Raw genomic sequence first — 15,973 nt, forward strand, 5'->3', positions numbered from 1 at the left:
ACTCGCGCAAGAAATCAGACAGCGCTAGTTGATGGCCATACACTACGGAATGGAGCTTTGGAGATCAGCAGGCAAGCAGTAGACTGGAATCCTCAAGGTCGCCGGCACCGAAACAGACCTAGGAGCTCATGGCACCGTTGCATTGAAAGTGAAATAAAAGCCGTGAACCTAACGTGGCAGCAGGTACAAGCAAATCCAGGGAACCGAACGGAGTGGAAAATTTTTTCTTTGGCCATATGATCCGCAACGGAGCTCGAGGAACTATGATGATGATGATTTCAAATTACGTATTTTTAGTACGTGGTTTCGACTCGCATCTTGTAGACCCGAGATTTCAGTAAAAATTTTGGAGTTGGTTTTTAATGAAAAATTATTTTCTATCGTACTTTTTTTAGCCCATTTACATATGTATATTTGGTGTTTTTTAGGAGAAATTGAACACAGCATTAAACGATTGTTAAAAGCGCTTTGTGGCAAGTTGCGCCGTCTTGTTAAAACCAATGTCGTCGATGTTTAGCTGATACATTTTTGGAAACAATTATTTAGTCAGCATGGCTCGAAAGCGCCCCCCCCCCCCCCCAATCCTTGGTAACGGCTGCTCCTTCCTCAAGGAAATAAGGACGGATGATGCCGCCAGTGATTTATGAACTTCGCGAATAGATATACATATTTATTTATTTATTTTTTTTTTCAAAATAAATTTCCACAATTTGGAAGCATTGTTCTGTCGTTAAACGATTCATGACGACTTGCTAAACCTTACTGAATGTCAACACATACTCAGCTGTCAAACCATAGTTACCGGTACTGATCCAGGATGATAGAATACCAGTTGCGAATTCCGAATTCGCTGTGTCGTCAGAGCCCATGAATAAACGAACAAAAGGAAGGGGGATTACTTGTTTGTGAAGAGGAAGAGTAGGGGAAAGCAATAGAAACTACAAAACACAAGAAATTACACACACAGACATAAAAATGAAATAAAAACTGCATTTGGTGGATTTACACAATTGAACACAATATTTCCAAGCCATTCACTGAATTTTCACGAACATGAACGCTCTCTTCCTTTTGTTGGTTTTGTATTGCTAAGGAGCCTGATGACAGACTTGTCAAAATCACGAAAAATAAAGCAACTGTTTTGGGAAGACTCCACCTTCAGTATTCGATTGGCCTTGATATATAAATACATATAAACATTTACAGTTGGCATCATTAGAGTCCTTAAAATCAAGTTTTTGCTGCATATTTAAGGGCGCATACTGAAAACAGCACCATCCAACAACTTGTATATAAAGGGTGGTTAAGTTTCAAGGGCCGGCGTTGATTTTGAATAAAATACAATTTCTTTAGGAAATTATTGTCATTTCTCTTTATTATGATAATATTAGTACGGCTCAATTACGTATGGAACAAAATATCGGCCAAATGGCCGCCGCGGCCTCGGCGGCATACCTCCATCCGATGGTCCAAATTTTCGATGACGCTGAGGCATAATGCCGTTAATGTGTCGAATTATCTCATCCTTTAGCTCTTGAATTGTTGCTGGCTTATCGACGTACACCTTTTCTTTCAAATAACCCCAAGGAAAGAAGTCCAACGGTGTCGTTGACGTTTAGGTGTGGTTCACATTCAACATCGGCCCTTAAAATTTAACCCCCCTTTATAAGTACAGAATGTTAATGAACACAGAGCAGAGAATGTTAATGACATGATAAGACGCAAATGTTAAATAACATGTTCTCGAGTACTAAATTGAACATTCGCTAGCAAATCCCAAAGAGGTGACCAATATCAGACCGTCAACCAGCTCTCAGCGAATTTGAAAGAACCAGCTGATTGGCTGACGTAATCGGTGTGTGTTTACGAAAAATCCGTGTCAGTCGAAATTCCCCTCATAATTTGGTTTTTCACCATAGTCATTGGCCAAACCCATCCAAATCCATCACCCTTGAGCTCTATCTTAGTATTCGGTGCAACAATTGCACGGTGTTCACCAAACAAAATTATATACATACGCAAGACCTAATAAATCTAAATTGATTGAGCGTTTCCACGGCAGTCGGTTCTCTGTTACCGAAACGACCCGGATTGATATCCGGCCAAGGATTGCCACTCCAGCAGCATTCCTCGTATGTAAGTATTCCAGTATCCAACAAGACCGATAAGCAGTATCTGTATCAGTGTCTTTTCCCTCTATTTTTGTACCGTAAACGCATTTTCTGGATCAATTCCCTTTTTCATAATTAAAATGATATTAGGGGCATTCATTTTAACGTCACTTTGATAGATGATGTCGTTCCCACGACAGTCGGTTCTACGTAACCGGAATGACCCGGACTTATATCCGGCCAAGGACTGTCACTTCAACAGCATTCCTCGTATATGCACGGGGAATGTTATGCTACTACAACAACAACAGGAATAATGAAACGAACGATCACAGGAAGTTAACTTTCAATTAGCTTCCAAGTAAAATGTTATTTTCGAGCATGAAACCATTCTGCTTACATAAAAATAAATGATTCTTCAGAAAATTTTCTAATCAGATTTCATCCATATAAAACATATAAATTAGTTTATCCAAAATTTTGATTCGAAAAGCAAAATGTTCACACTAATTCTACAAAAATACTATTGATGTCCTAATAAACTCTTAATAAGTCGAAAAATTATTCCAGAGCTGAGTATTATTTATTTATAATAAACTTTAAAGTGTTTAAGCTAGTCTTTCTGAATATCTGAAATAAGCAACGACATGCATTTTTTCTCACTTTAAAACTAATTATGCGGTATGGATGGTACAGCTATTGGTTTTTACTTCAGACGTTGCACCATTCAAAGAGTCGTGACAAAAACAATCCATTTAAATGCAATGCAATATTATTCTCGTAAAATGATAACCTCATGTGACAGAACTATTACATTTGCACGAAATAAATGCCACAAAATTTCTAACGTTATTACAATCACTTCATTTTTTTAATATATTTATATCATTATCATTATAAATGTAATCAAAATATTAACACAACTAGGCTGTGTCGTGTATATTTAAACGAAAGATGTCATGTGCACAGAAAAATGTACCGCCGAGTGGCCTCAATACGAAGACTTGCGAGAAAGCATGAGGTGGATCCTCATCACACTGTAAATAAAAAAATTACCCAAGTTATGATATGTTTATAGATACCAATAATATATATTAAATAATAATAAAGTAAAAATTGTATACATATGTAAATTAAAGCAACTCCATCTGCATAAAGACAGCGGAAATAATGAAGAATTAAGCATATAAATAACAATATGGAATGGTTAGCCAAATATTAGACGGTTTGTGCATAGTGTTAGGTACGTTATATCTTTTTATAATGACATACGATTGCTAATTGCGTAACAACATAGAATTGATTTCAAAACTTTTCTGATTCACAAATTATATCTACTGTCATCTGCAATTCTTGTCAGACAACCCAATCGCGGTCACTCCTAGTCGATGTTGATTCATTATGCAAAAATATTTTAAGATTTAGTTATTAAGCAAAATAAAGTAAACTTTCAGGCACTTAACTTTGTGTTGGATATTTTAACATTGCAAAGCTATTGAGAACAGAAATATATAATAGTTAGATTGTGAACAGGTATTAATAATGGAAGGGGCAGGGGAGTTCTGTTATTTTTTAAGCGGCCTAGCGTCCTTTAATAATTTTCCGTTACACACTTGTCACAATGCAAGAACTATTGACATAAAATTTGGACGTACATAAATCGAATGTATTAATACTTTAAAAATGCTTATGAGTATGGGTCAACATCACCCACAAAGCGCTACATGCAAAATAATCTAATATTAGGTTAACAAGAAGTTCCATTACAAAAATGAATATAACTTTTTCAACGTAGAACATTGTTTATGTTACACTAGATTTTCAGTTTAAATTTGTTGGTAATTCGTTTCCTTTTTAAAAAGCTCCATATGTAAGGGCTAGATCATTATTTGCTGATCCCTGATATTTATAATTTACTTTCAGAAGTTAAATTTTTTGCAATGTTCTAAAGATAGGTAATTAACTTTAACAAAACTGGTAAAACTAATCATTTACCTACTCATTTTGCTATTTTTTTATTCGGAGTTGGGGAAACCATGACCTCTTTCAAAATGTGTATTATGTTTTTGATTGTAACAGCATAAAACGGTGCCTATAAATTTAACATACTACTAAATTGGTAATCGTTAACGTAAAACCGACTGCCGGAGAAAAGTGATCATATGGGAGAGGTATTAAATTCTACATTACAATATAATACATCAATCAACATTTTGGAAAAAATGTAATACAAATTCTAAATAGCTTAGTTTGTGTCATAATTCTGTATTTTTTAAATTTCTGTTTTAAAATTCTGTATAAAAATTCATTTTAGGCCGCAATTCTTAAACAACTTCCCTGTCCACATACAATGCATTTTGTGAATGCTCCACGCCGTGTTTTTTTCTGATACGCTAAATAAGATCCATTTATGTACATACATATGTCATAATATATGATTTTAATAAATTATTTTGTAGATTTATATTATTTTAGGTTAGGTTATTGTATAAAGAAATTAGTCACATATGACTCATGAACTTATTTTAAAACGCTCGCGTGAGTCACATATGACTCATTGGACAGGGAAGTTCTAAATAATATTTTTCCAAATACTGTAAAGAAAAAATTGTATGTTATGTTTTCAATGAAAAAGGTACATATGCATCTTAAAAATCCAAAAAGAACATTCTGTATTAAAAATTATAAGAACGAATAATAAGAAGTGCGCATTTCCGTAATTTTGCAATGCAGAATTTTATAATATATCAGTTCGCAATAAAGAATTGCATTAAGTAGAATTTTACAATATAAAAATTTAACAGCCATAATCTTGAATGCAGAATATTTTACCAACATATACTACTATGTATTTGAAAACGTTTGTATTTGACGTTTCCACGACAGTCGGTTCTACGTTACCGGAACGACCCGAATTTATATCCGGCCAAGGACTGTCACTTCAGCAGCATTCCCCATATATGTATGTATATCATTGTTGTGACGACATATTTCATTTCCCCTAACTTTCTAGGAATGCTATTTTATTACTATTTGCCTGGATATAACTCCCAATGTATGTATGTATGTAAATATTTCGGCGGATTTGAGTATCACATATATATATATTTTTTTTTAATCCCTCATGCTTGTATATAAAATTTTGGGCACCTTTACAATTTACTAACATATAATTTTTTGACAGTTTGAAGCAATTATAAGAAAGGTTAGCTTTGTTATCCTCCCATTTCAAAATAAAACGTACTTATTGATATTTAGGATTGAAAATTTATACATATTTGCGTCATCGCTTGCTCGAACTAACTTGTTAAGTCAAATCGATCCTTTACATCATTCAGAACTTTTTTACATTTATTAATATTCTCTCTTGATTCGGATGAGCCTTATTAAGTGGGTTATGTTATATTACTCTAGTGCACTAGTGAGTTGGGTATAGTTACAAATTTTTTGAATCACGCTACAAATAAATACCATATATGTATGTTGTTAATGCCATGATTAGGTTTTTAGGGTTTAAATCCCAATGTGTAAATAAAATAATATAAACACATAAAGCATTAAAGGGAAAAGTAATATCTATAAGGGGCAGTTAATTGAAAGTATTCCCATAATTTTACATACGTAAAACTCATGTTCGTGACCATCAGCTCGTAACCTATATGATTTCGTTTATGGTTGATTGAACACCGAAAACGCTGAATAGGCTTCATGTAATAATCACACTTCATGCCGTATCGGCAGCGACGGCAAAGGCGATGATGACGGCAAAGCTGGCGACTTTACGCGCGACACAGTCACTAGTCAGTCAAATTTATTATCCTAAATTGTTGCCATTTTATTCGTTTTTTTTTTTTCTTTTCATTTCGTTATCGTTAATTAAGGTAACATAAGTTAGCAAAATAGCATAGTTTATTAAAAATTTTCTTCTATTTAACGAGCAGTAACTTTAGCGTTCACTGTCGGGAGCGAGTCGTGGGCAGTTTACGCGTTGCTTATTGTACGCGGTACTATACATCGTGCAGTGACAGCCTGAAAATATCATGTTGTACGAAGAAACTACCACCTATTGGTTTAAGAACAAATGTCTGAATGTACGCATGTGGCTGATCATCATCGGTCTAATGAAGCGTCAATTGCAGCGTGTACACAAATAGATCAATAAAAGGAACAAGTTCGACAACTTAAAGATATACATGTATATAGCAAATGAGATATGAATTTTTGATGGGGTAAAGGGTTCAAAGAAAGGACGATAATCTATATTTATTTTGTACAATTACTATTACCTTAAGCCTTCCTAATACGTTGATTAATACACCGCCATCAAACATAGGTTGCGAGTCAATGGCTGTTATAACTCGCGAGATTTTCTGGAACGATAAGCTCTACATAAAAGATTAGAATTAATTTAAAATCATAAAAATTATATAAAAAATACTCACAGATAACTTTTCCATTATTTTAGGAGCTCCTTGTAATTGCACTCCTTCAAAGGACATAAATGAATCTGTTGCCTATAGTACAATTATATTGTTTGTTAAAATCTTCATTACTACTTATAAATAACACTCTTGCGCCGCTACTGCTACTTTGCCTATGGAATGGTCCAGAAGAAATGCACATAGTTGGAACGTGCAATTCACTTCATGGCAATGCTAAAAATAGCACAAACGGCGGCTCTGGACACTTCAACGTTTTAAAGCAAATATATACTTTAAGTAAGTAACATTTGGCCGGACATATAAATTAGTCATATTTACTTCCGTAGAGACCAATAGGTGGAGCAGCAGTAGCGGACACCGATTTGGGCGGTAAGACAACAGCGGTCACACCAGCTGCAAACCACATTCACACTCACACTATAAAAATTGGCCACATTCGCTCTGAGGTTGGGATCGTCGAAAGTCGCATAATATTGTTGCACAAATCCTTTACCGATATCCTCGTACTGTGGATTCAACGCCATGATTACTTTACAATCAAATAACTAAAACAATGCAAAAATACGAGTAACTTATAAAAAAAATAGGAATTTATTCCCGTGCAAATTTCGACGGATTTGGTTCGTCTCTCTGCCGTATGCGGAATTGGTTGATTGAGCGCTGCCAGTGCAGCCAGATGATTTGTGGTGTATTTCAACATTAAAGGTTAATTCACACTCAATATGGTATCACTGAATGCTGTAAGTTCCACTCTCGTTTTTACTCTATTGTGAACTAGTTTGCTAATTTGATACTTGAAAAAATCCATATATCCGTGATTACAAGTTTGCCGTCAACTTAAGATATTTACAGGAAACTCCTACCTTTTTAGTAGTATTTGATGTTGTTATAAAAATATATTGAATAGGAAGTGGTTTTCTCGAAAGTTTGATTTTGTCAAACCCTTTGTTGAAAACAGAAGAACTGATATATAATAATAAATATATTCTGACAAATGATGTTGAACAGCTGAAAAACGAGTTGAGGATGCATACCTCTATTCTGTCTTAAAAGTTATGTCAAATTTTCATATGGCAGCATGTGAACTTTCATACACTTGCTCCAACATACGACAACAATTGCTAAGAAAACATCAACCCAGGTTTTTGGGTAGAAATCTAAATGAATAAATTATCTATGTCACGTGCATCCTTTTTTAGATGTTTGACGAAGCTCCCCTTCCAATCAGCAGTGTACTATATGATTTAATTATATTTAAATACGACTAAAATGTGATTAACGAAAACCACCTTTGCCTAAAGTTTTTTTTTTTTTAGTGTTTTTAACTTGTTCGATATTTTCCAAAAAATCTTTATGCAACGTATATATCAAATAACAGGCTTTCTAAATATCTCATTTGTATTATATTCAGACGAGCTCGAAAAAGCAACTTAACAAAACAAATAAAAGTTTTTTTCACATATGTGGCAACGTTTTTCAATACACCTATCGGTTTCAGGCTGAATTAACTGTTGGGATAAGTCATGATATGAATTGGCCAGAGTGATTGAAAATACGTTTGTATTATTGGATATCATTACTCATATGTACTTTCAAGTGAGTTTAAGATAAAGTAGCGGGGGATTATCCACCGATGCCAAGTCAAAGTTGTACAAAAATGTTGAATATAGACCCAAGCAATAGATCACTTGCTGAACAGTTCGATATCCAACTTCCTGCTGGATTTGCTGCAATGGAAACGCAAGTGGCTGGTCACACATTTGATACAGCTCCAGTAGGCCTTTTACAAGATAGCAGTGGATGTGTACTTAAGCCATTAGGTAAGCCAGAATGTGGCGAACGTGAACTAAATTTTTACGAAAATTTGCAACAGGCTGAAAAATCAAACGATTCAAGATCATTATTGCTGCCGCTACGTTCACTTGTGCCCAAATACCATAAAATGGTAAAATTAGTTGTTAACAACTGTCAGCATACTTTCCTAAAAATGGAGGATCTCACATACGGCATGCAAAAACCTTGTATAATGGATATTAAAGTCGGAAAACGTACTTGGGATCCTATGGCATCAGAGCACAAACGTCGCGTAGAAGAACAAAAATATGTACGCTGCAAGCAGGTGTTGGGTCTTTGCGTACCAGGTTTCCAAGTATATACACTTAAAGAGAGCAAAGTACTTCGCTACAGCAAAGAGTATGGAAAAAATTTGGATGCTGACGGTTTCCGCGCCACTATTGCGCTCTTCATAAATGCTCAAAATGGAAAAGTTTACAGACCACTTGTATATGAAATACTCAAACAACTATACAGAATAGAAGACTGGTTCAAGATGCAAACACTTTACAATTTCTATGCCAGTTCCTTATTAATAGTTTACGACTTTGAAAAGTTGGAAGAATACTTAAAACAAAATGATTTAGATCATTGTAATGGGGTGCAACAATTGGCCAATGGCGATGGACATAGCAATTGCAGCGCACATATAAATATAAAAAAAATCCCCGAGGGATATTCTCCAAGTATTGCACAGTGGGTTAAAGTAAAAATGATAGATTTTGCGCACGTGTTCCCCGCCGAAAACCAATCATTAGATACCAATTATATTTTTGGATTAAAAAATTTAATTTTGGTATTCGAGGAACTCATGGAACGATAACAGTTTGGCATAAACAAGCGAACAAATATTAAACTTTAGATTAAAAATTCGAGTAAGAATTTTTGCTATTACTAATTTTTTTATAGGAATATTGTATTATATTTTCTTGGTATAAATATGACCAGTACTGTGTATGTATATATGTCTATGAGTAGAGGTTCAATAATATAATTAAATATTCTTCAGAAATGAAGAGCAGTGTACTAAAACTAATTTACTCTTTTTAATATTTGAGGTCAAATTTAGTATCGGCCCATACACCTGAAATCAAAGGACCAATATGATGGAGATAATGTCGGTTAGGTTTTTGTTACCAATACCGCTCGGTTTTATAATCAGCCAATGTCTGTTACGTCGAGAGCATTCCATTCCAAAAGTATATGGCAAACCTTTCATGTTACAAGAACAACATGGAAAAATATACAATTTTACCTGATTTTATTGAGACTCAACTAAATCACTAAGCAAATAAATAAATAAAATAAGTGCAGAAATTGAGCCAAATATAACTATTTATATATAATTGTTTCGGAATTCTTGTTACATCTAAAACATTGTTCTGCTACATAGTTTGTATTAATATTGTAAAAATGTTACATTCTCACTGTTTATCGACGCCTTTTAAAGCATATAGTCCAATTCATAACGCTCATATTGATTCTTTGGGTCATTAGTAATCCTTGGATAGCCTGCAATTAATGCGTCCTGCCCCCCTATGTATAAAGAATTGTAAATCTTCCAATACACATCACGCACCTTTCGTGCTGGATGAAATAGACCTTGTAGTGTATATTGCAAAATTTTTATAGGTCCTAGCGAAACACGCAATCCATCTACAGCGTCCATGAATGCCTGAACTAAATGAGGCGAAGTTTCGAAAATATTCGGCCATACATAGTTGAGTAGATGAATTAATGCATCCTCACATCCAAAGCCGTATACGCCGAGAGCCATATGTTTGATAGCAGCACAAGCAGTTTGTCGATGTACTAAATCGCGATCCATTAATGCGTCCTCCAGCAGGGGACAAACAGCATAAATATAGTCTTTGCCCATTTCGCCAATATATTCAAAAAGGAAAGAGAGCGATTTAAGTACACCGTTTTGTACATTCAATTCGGGTACGCGGTATTCATTCATTAACGCCGGGAGCACTGTGAAGGGCCGACAAGTTTCAGCTACAATAGCAATAGCCACTGTGGTGCATACACGATTCTGACGTTCTTGAACCTTTAAATTATTAAGCAAAGTTGCGAGTACATCATGTGGACCGATTGCTTTGGCAATATAGCCAAAAGTGTTGACTGTAGCGCGGCGAATAGCTTTCTTATGTGCTTTAAGGAGTTCGAGTAACTCGAAGCATATACGCATCCATTCGCGTGCTGACACATATTCCGGCCCTCGATCAGCAATCCTTCCGACTAAATCAATGCAGTTCTCTTGTACCTTCTCATGTCGATTCTTCAAAATAGGTGTTAGGCGGGGTAGTAAATCTTTAATGGGCGGGGTCATTTTTGTCATACCTATAACGTTAACGATTGCCTTAAGGGCACCTAAAATACTGCCCAAAACCTCTGGGTATTCCTCACCCAAATATTCATATAACACAACACCCAAATGTCCCATCAACTTTTCTTCCTGACATGTCTTCATCACTATGGCAATACGGGATATCAAATCGGCGGCTTGTTGACGCACTTTAGCCGATTTATTATTTAGACGCCAAAGAATAGTACCACATATCTGTGGTAAGTAAGGTTTAACTCGTTTGCCCAACTGGTTTACGATTGTGCCGAAACCATTTAACATGACCACGTCTTCGGTTGTTTGTTCTTGAAAAGCGTATAGTATGCCATCGATAAGCTGTTCTTCTAAGCGAGAATCAATGTCGGCAGCGCCTAAATTGCCCATAATCTTCTCTATAGTCTCCATTACCATCTTACGATACTGCTCATTCTCATCCTTTAAATCATCCACTACCCGATTAATTATTTCAGAAGCGCCAACTTTATTGGCGATTTCTACCGTCGTGTCCACTAGTTGGCGATAATTTCGGCGATCTAAAGCCATACGATGATTCCAGAAAAACTTAAAGAAATGCGGTAAAATTTCTTCCTTGATGTATTGAGCCTCCACACCATCAGTGGCACAGCATTGTTTCACTACCTTCAAAACAATCTTTTTCATTTCCTCGTCTGGCGATTGAAACTCGCGAATTAAAATCAACATCACTTCACGGGTGTAGTAGTTGGCGTATTCAGCATCCATTAACGGAATTAAGTACCCAATCGCTTTCAAGAATGCAGCCAAGCCTTTTCCACGATGCGTACGAATACCCTTCCAGAGGGGCTTCAAAACGGAATCAAAGGACTCAATGCCATAAGGTGTAGCTGCTTCCGCTAAGGCAGCAATGGCCAAGGCCGTGATAGTTCGCACTTTCTGTTGCTCATCCACCAGCCCATGCTCAATGATTTCCACTAAAGCTTTTAGATGTGGCAGTATAGCACAGCCCATTAATATGGCAATTTGCTGCACAATCTTTATACCAGTGTGACGAGCTTGCCAAGATTTTTTTGATTTGCATACGGCTTTTAGAAAAGGTAGTAACGATGGAATTCCCAAGGCTGATGCCACAACGGCAAATGCACGCGCTGTTGTGTTACGCACATATTCATCGATATTGTCGATATCTGGACGCATCGTGGAAATCATAGTGGCAAGACCTGCTGCCTTGGCTAGATTCGAAATGATTTCACGGCCCTCTACACGAGCATAATAGTCTTCATCGATAAGCAGTGGCTCAATGACTACAAGAATTTTGTGTACATAAGGACGCACCAAGTCGTCTAGCTTATATAACACGCGGTCAATAACCTTAACAAGTAAATGGCGCTCTTGGTCTTCCAGTGTTGGGGACATAAGCAGTGGAAGGATTTGATTAAAAAGTGGTCCAGCGCCAAATTCACGTGCCTTGTCTGTTATTTGGCGAAGTGATGATTTACGCATTGGGGGCGAACCATTTTTGATAGTCAAGAGTAATTTCATAATTTTTCGTTCCTTTGCTTCCTCTGGAGAAAGACTGTCTTCGTCCACATCTACCAGTAGTTTGTCAAAATATTGGGCATCCTCTGGTTTCATAAATGGTAGGTTTTGACCTTTTGGTTGGTTGTCCATAAATTTGGCATTTTTATCTTCAACTTGAATAAAAAATCCAGCGGGTGTACCCGCTATTGGGGTTGGTGTTGCCATCAATTTACGACCAGGTGTGCGCAGTGGCACATATCCAGCAGGGGGCGGTAATATTTTATATCCTGGCGGAAACATCTGATCAAGTTCCTCATCTGTTAGGGGCCGATTGCGTTCATCGATCTCTTTTTCCCAGCGGTATGCCTGAAGTTGCTCTGGCGTCATAGCGGCTAACGCGCCCGGAGTTGGGGTAGCCATGGCCATTGCCTTGACTCCAATAGGCGTAGTACCACCGGGAGTTAAGAGAGGGGTAATATGCCCTGGTGTGGTATGTGGGGTCATACTCGGTGTGAGATTGGGAGTCATTGCCGAAGAAGGCGTCATTGAAGGTGTCGCATTTGATGGGGTTTCGTCCCAACGTGATCTTCGTTTCGAAGCACCGGGAGTTAATTCGGCGACAACATTTTCACTAGTGCCACGATCTGGCTTCGGTGTTTCAGCCCATCCGCTATGACCGGGTGTTTCGCGCTCTGTTTTTGGTGTTTCGTCCCATCGATTGCGTCGTGCTGACTTTTCATGACCTGGCGTCTCATGACTTGGAGTCATAGGATGTGCAGGTGTGGCATCCCAAATGCGGGTCCCAAGACCAGGCGTGGCACCAGGAGTTTCACTGCCTTTATGACCCGGTGTTTCATCCCAACGATGATCGCCTGGAGTTTTCTGAAAAAGATAATTTATAATAAAATAAAAGTTTTGTTTTTATACAATATCCCCATTTGAGAGCTTACATCTTCCCATGTTGGTGTTGATGCACTATTAGGTGTTGCTACTACTTTTGCGGGTACAAAGCTCTCGCTTACTGTTTGATCCCAACGACCCCGCTTGCGTGTAGTTGTCTCTTTCGGTACCTCTCCATTCGAAGATTTTACTAAAGTTCCGTCCTTAGATTTCTCTTGGATTTTTCTCCTTAACTGTAAACATTTATTAAATATTTAATTTGAAGTTGCATCCAGAGTTATTTTTTATATAAATGTACTCATTGTAATCACCTCATTTTCTTCCCCCTTTAACATTTGTTCACGCATAATATCGGGATATGTCCTTGAACCAATATCAGGAGTTTTTCCACCTATAGATGTAATTAAGGCACATGTATTGTACGTACAATGATATAATATATTGTACTCACCATCAGCAAAAGGGTCAGCACGCTCAGGTGAAATAATAATGCGGCGCCGCTTTTGCCTATATTCATCTTCCCTGTCTGCTATTGTTGGTCGACGTCTATCAGCCATAGGATCAACATCTTCCTTACCCTGGGTAACATCTTTAAGGACAGAAGAGGGTGCCGTATACGCTGTACGTTTCTGAGGTACTGGAAATCCATCGTCTTCATCTTCATCCATTTCATCATTGGCCGCAATAGATGTATTATAACCTTCATAGCGATTCTTTCCTTTACCGCCTCCTTCGTCATATAATTCTGTATCATAGAAACCTCCACTGTCCAGTAATCCGACCCCAGTCGCTGAATTTTTCTGTATTTCTTTTTTCTTGGTCTGAATATCGGCAATTTGTGCCTCAATATCTAGAAAATATATAAATAAATATGGATTAAATATTCCATAAAATGGTTTGTACGGTGGGTGAAAAGGAAAATTAGTATGGCATTGAGTGTGAGTGAATCGATGAACATTACATCTTCCCAAATATGTACTACTACTTCAATATTGCTTGAAATTACTGATGTACATGTGAATTCTAAACTAATAATAGTAAATATTCAGTAATAATTACTTACCTTCGTGCGTACGCGGGATATTTTCCATTTTTCCAAACGTTTGTTATACCAAATATAATGCTGCACTGTGCGTAGAATGGGAGATGGAAGCTAGTGAAATAAATTAAATGTCACAATTGGCATAACAATGCTGCCAGACACTTGAAAAAAGTTAAAACTGATTAGTTTGTTAAAGGTGTTGGCCCAATGCAGATTGGCATTTCTTGCTGCTCTTCTTCTGCTTGGCTATTGAAAAGTTGTATGACAAAAGGGGCGCTTTGGACGTGGTCTCACAATCAGATTCGTAAAAAGAAATAGGAGGCAGAGCTGTTAGCCATATTCAATAACACATAATACATTTTTGAATCATGATGTTTGATAGACGCTGAGAAAACATAATGTAATATTTTTTTTTAATGGTATAAGTTGATACACCAATCATGTCAACGGCGAAAGTTTTGGGTGCGCGAATTATATTTAGATCGACAAAAACGTGGACATTTTCAATCCAAGAATTATATACCTATACATCTATGCTTTTCAATGGCATCTATTAACTTTCCTTCAATCTCTCTAATCTACCTAAAATTCACAAATGAAGCTAAACCAAATCAAATTAAATGAAAGCAGGGGTGTTCAATTCAAGCGCTTCAAGCAAAGCTGTCATTTGTTCTCATTTTATATATTTTAGTACTGTTTTATTCATTTTTGATAGTTATCGAGGCCCAGCTAGCAAAGCCAGCCTGCATTTTGCCAGCACCTTAATCTAGGTACTTATAGTCCCAACCCAATGGGTTTGTTCCGTCAGTTGCGGCAACGAATTTCTCTGACAGCAGAATAGATAATGTAATGAACCAAGAGTGATAGCGCAACAGATTGTGCCTTCCGGATTCGCCGTGTCATATAAGAGTCCATCAATAAACAAACGAAGGGAAAGAGAAGGGGAATTACTTGTTTGTGAAAAAGAAGAGTAGAGGAAACGACCAAACACAAGTTTGGTTTTCATTTGTTTCGTTTGTCGTTTCCACGACAGTCGGTTCTACGTTATTGAAACGACCCGAATTTATATTCGTCCAAGGCCTGTCACTCCAGTAGCATTCCCCCAATGTAAGTATGGGGAATGTTTATGCTGCTACAACAACAACCAAACACAAGAATTGGACGCACATACACATACTTTCTAGCCATGGCGTTTTCCAAATAAAAAGGCAAAAACTGAATTTGGAGGCTTTATATTCATTTGTGCTTTGACAATTAAACACGCGGCTCTTCGTTTGCATTAGATTGTTTAGTTTTGATCTCACAAATTACAATATTATCCAGAAAAGGTTAGGTTAACCAAGTTGTTCTGAAAAATGAATTTGCATGCCGACGTCGAAATTATGGTTTCACCCACCGTCTACGATTACTATAAATTCCATTAAAATCCTCTTTCGCTTCAATAGGCATCTATTTTATAATATATTTCACAACCAACAAAAACGTGTTTATGAACAACGAAATCTATATATATATATATAAAATATTTGCTTTAACGACAATACCATCTGTTGTTTTTTTTGTTTATATGCGGCAATACTTTCATTGTGGCGCCGCGGTACGTTTTACACGTAATGTCAGTCAAATGTGTTGCCGTAATAGACGCAACGGACCGATTGGGGGAGGCCTGTTACGTCCATTCGTCACTGTCACTGTCAATGTCAGCTTCAACGATGCTATGAACAATCCGCTTGACTTTGCACCTTACCAAAAACGGGTTCATTTTTACAACTTCTTTTGGAGATGTGGAGCACTCCTA

At 36.9% G+C, this 15,973-nt stretch overlaps 3 protein-coding genes across 4 annotated transcripts; 1 reads left to right on the top strand and 2 right to left on the bottom strand.

Moving 5' to 3' along the window:
* Window positions 1-2,865: 2,865 nt before the first annotated feature.
* LOC128857322 (probable nuclear transport factor 2) lies at window positions 2,866-7,225 on the bottom strand. 2 transcript variants are annotated; one of them, XR_008453928.1, is made up of 5 exons: window positions 6,970-7,225; window positions 6,554-6,625; window positions 6,398-6,496; window positions 5,733-6,229; window positions 2,963-3,148 (listed from the first exon to the last, which is right to left on the bottom strand). XR_008453928.1 is itself a non-coding variant. In XM_054093034.1 (4 exons), exons 1-4 carry the CDS (start codon window positions 7,075-7,077, stop codon window positions 3,035-3,037), a joined length of 393 nt encoding a protein of 130 aa, XP_053949009.1. In that variant the 5' UTR covers window positions 7,078-7,219; the 3' UTR covers window positions 2,866-3,034. The 2 variants fall into 2 exon arrangements, 1 of the variants encoding a protein (XP_053949009.1); XM_054093034.1 differs by lacking the exon at window positions 5,733-6,229 and having other exon boundaries at window positions 2,866-3,148; window positions 6,970-7,219.
* An 814-nt stretch (window positions 7,226-8,039) lies between these two features.
* Window positions 8,040-9,723, top strand: LOC128857324 (inositol polyphosphate multikinase). The gene is made up of 2 exons (XM_054093036.1): window positions 8,040-9,261; window positions 9,445-9,723. The coding sequence occupies exon 1, from the start codon at window positions 8,187-8,189 to the stop codon at window positions 9,207-9,209; it is 1,023 nt and encodes a 340-aa protein (XP_053949011.1). The 5' UTR covers window positions 8,040-8,186; the 3' UTR covers window positions 9,210-9,261; window positions 9,445-9,723.
* On the bottom strand, window positions 9,704-14,307 carry LOC128857323 (splicing factor 3B subunit 1). The gene is made up of 5 exons (XM_054093035.1): window positions 14,197-14,307; window positions 13,585-13,983; window positions 13,445-13,524; window positions 13,184-13,366; window positions 9,704-13,115 (listed from the first exon to the last, which is right to left on the bottom strand). The coding sequence occupies exons 1-5, from the start codon at window positions 14,222-14,224 to the stop codon at window positions 9,831-9,833; spliced, it is 3,975 nt and encodes a 1,324-aa protein (XP_053949010.1). The 5' UTR covers window positions 14,225-14,307; the 3' UTR covers window positions 9,704-9,830.
* Window positions 14,308-15,973: the final 1,666 nt, after the last annotated feature.

The sequence above is a fragment of the Anastrepha ludens genome, chromosome 3 (assembly GCF_028408465.1).
Source record: "Anastrepha ludens isolate Willacy chromosome 3, idAnaLude1.1, whole genome shotgun sequence".
NCBI lineage: Eukaryota > Metazoa > Arthropoda > Insecta > Diptera > Tephritidae > Anastrepha > Anastrepha ludens.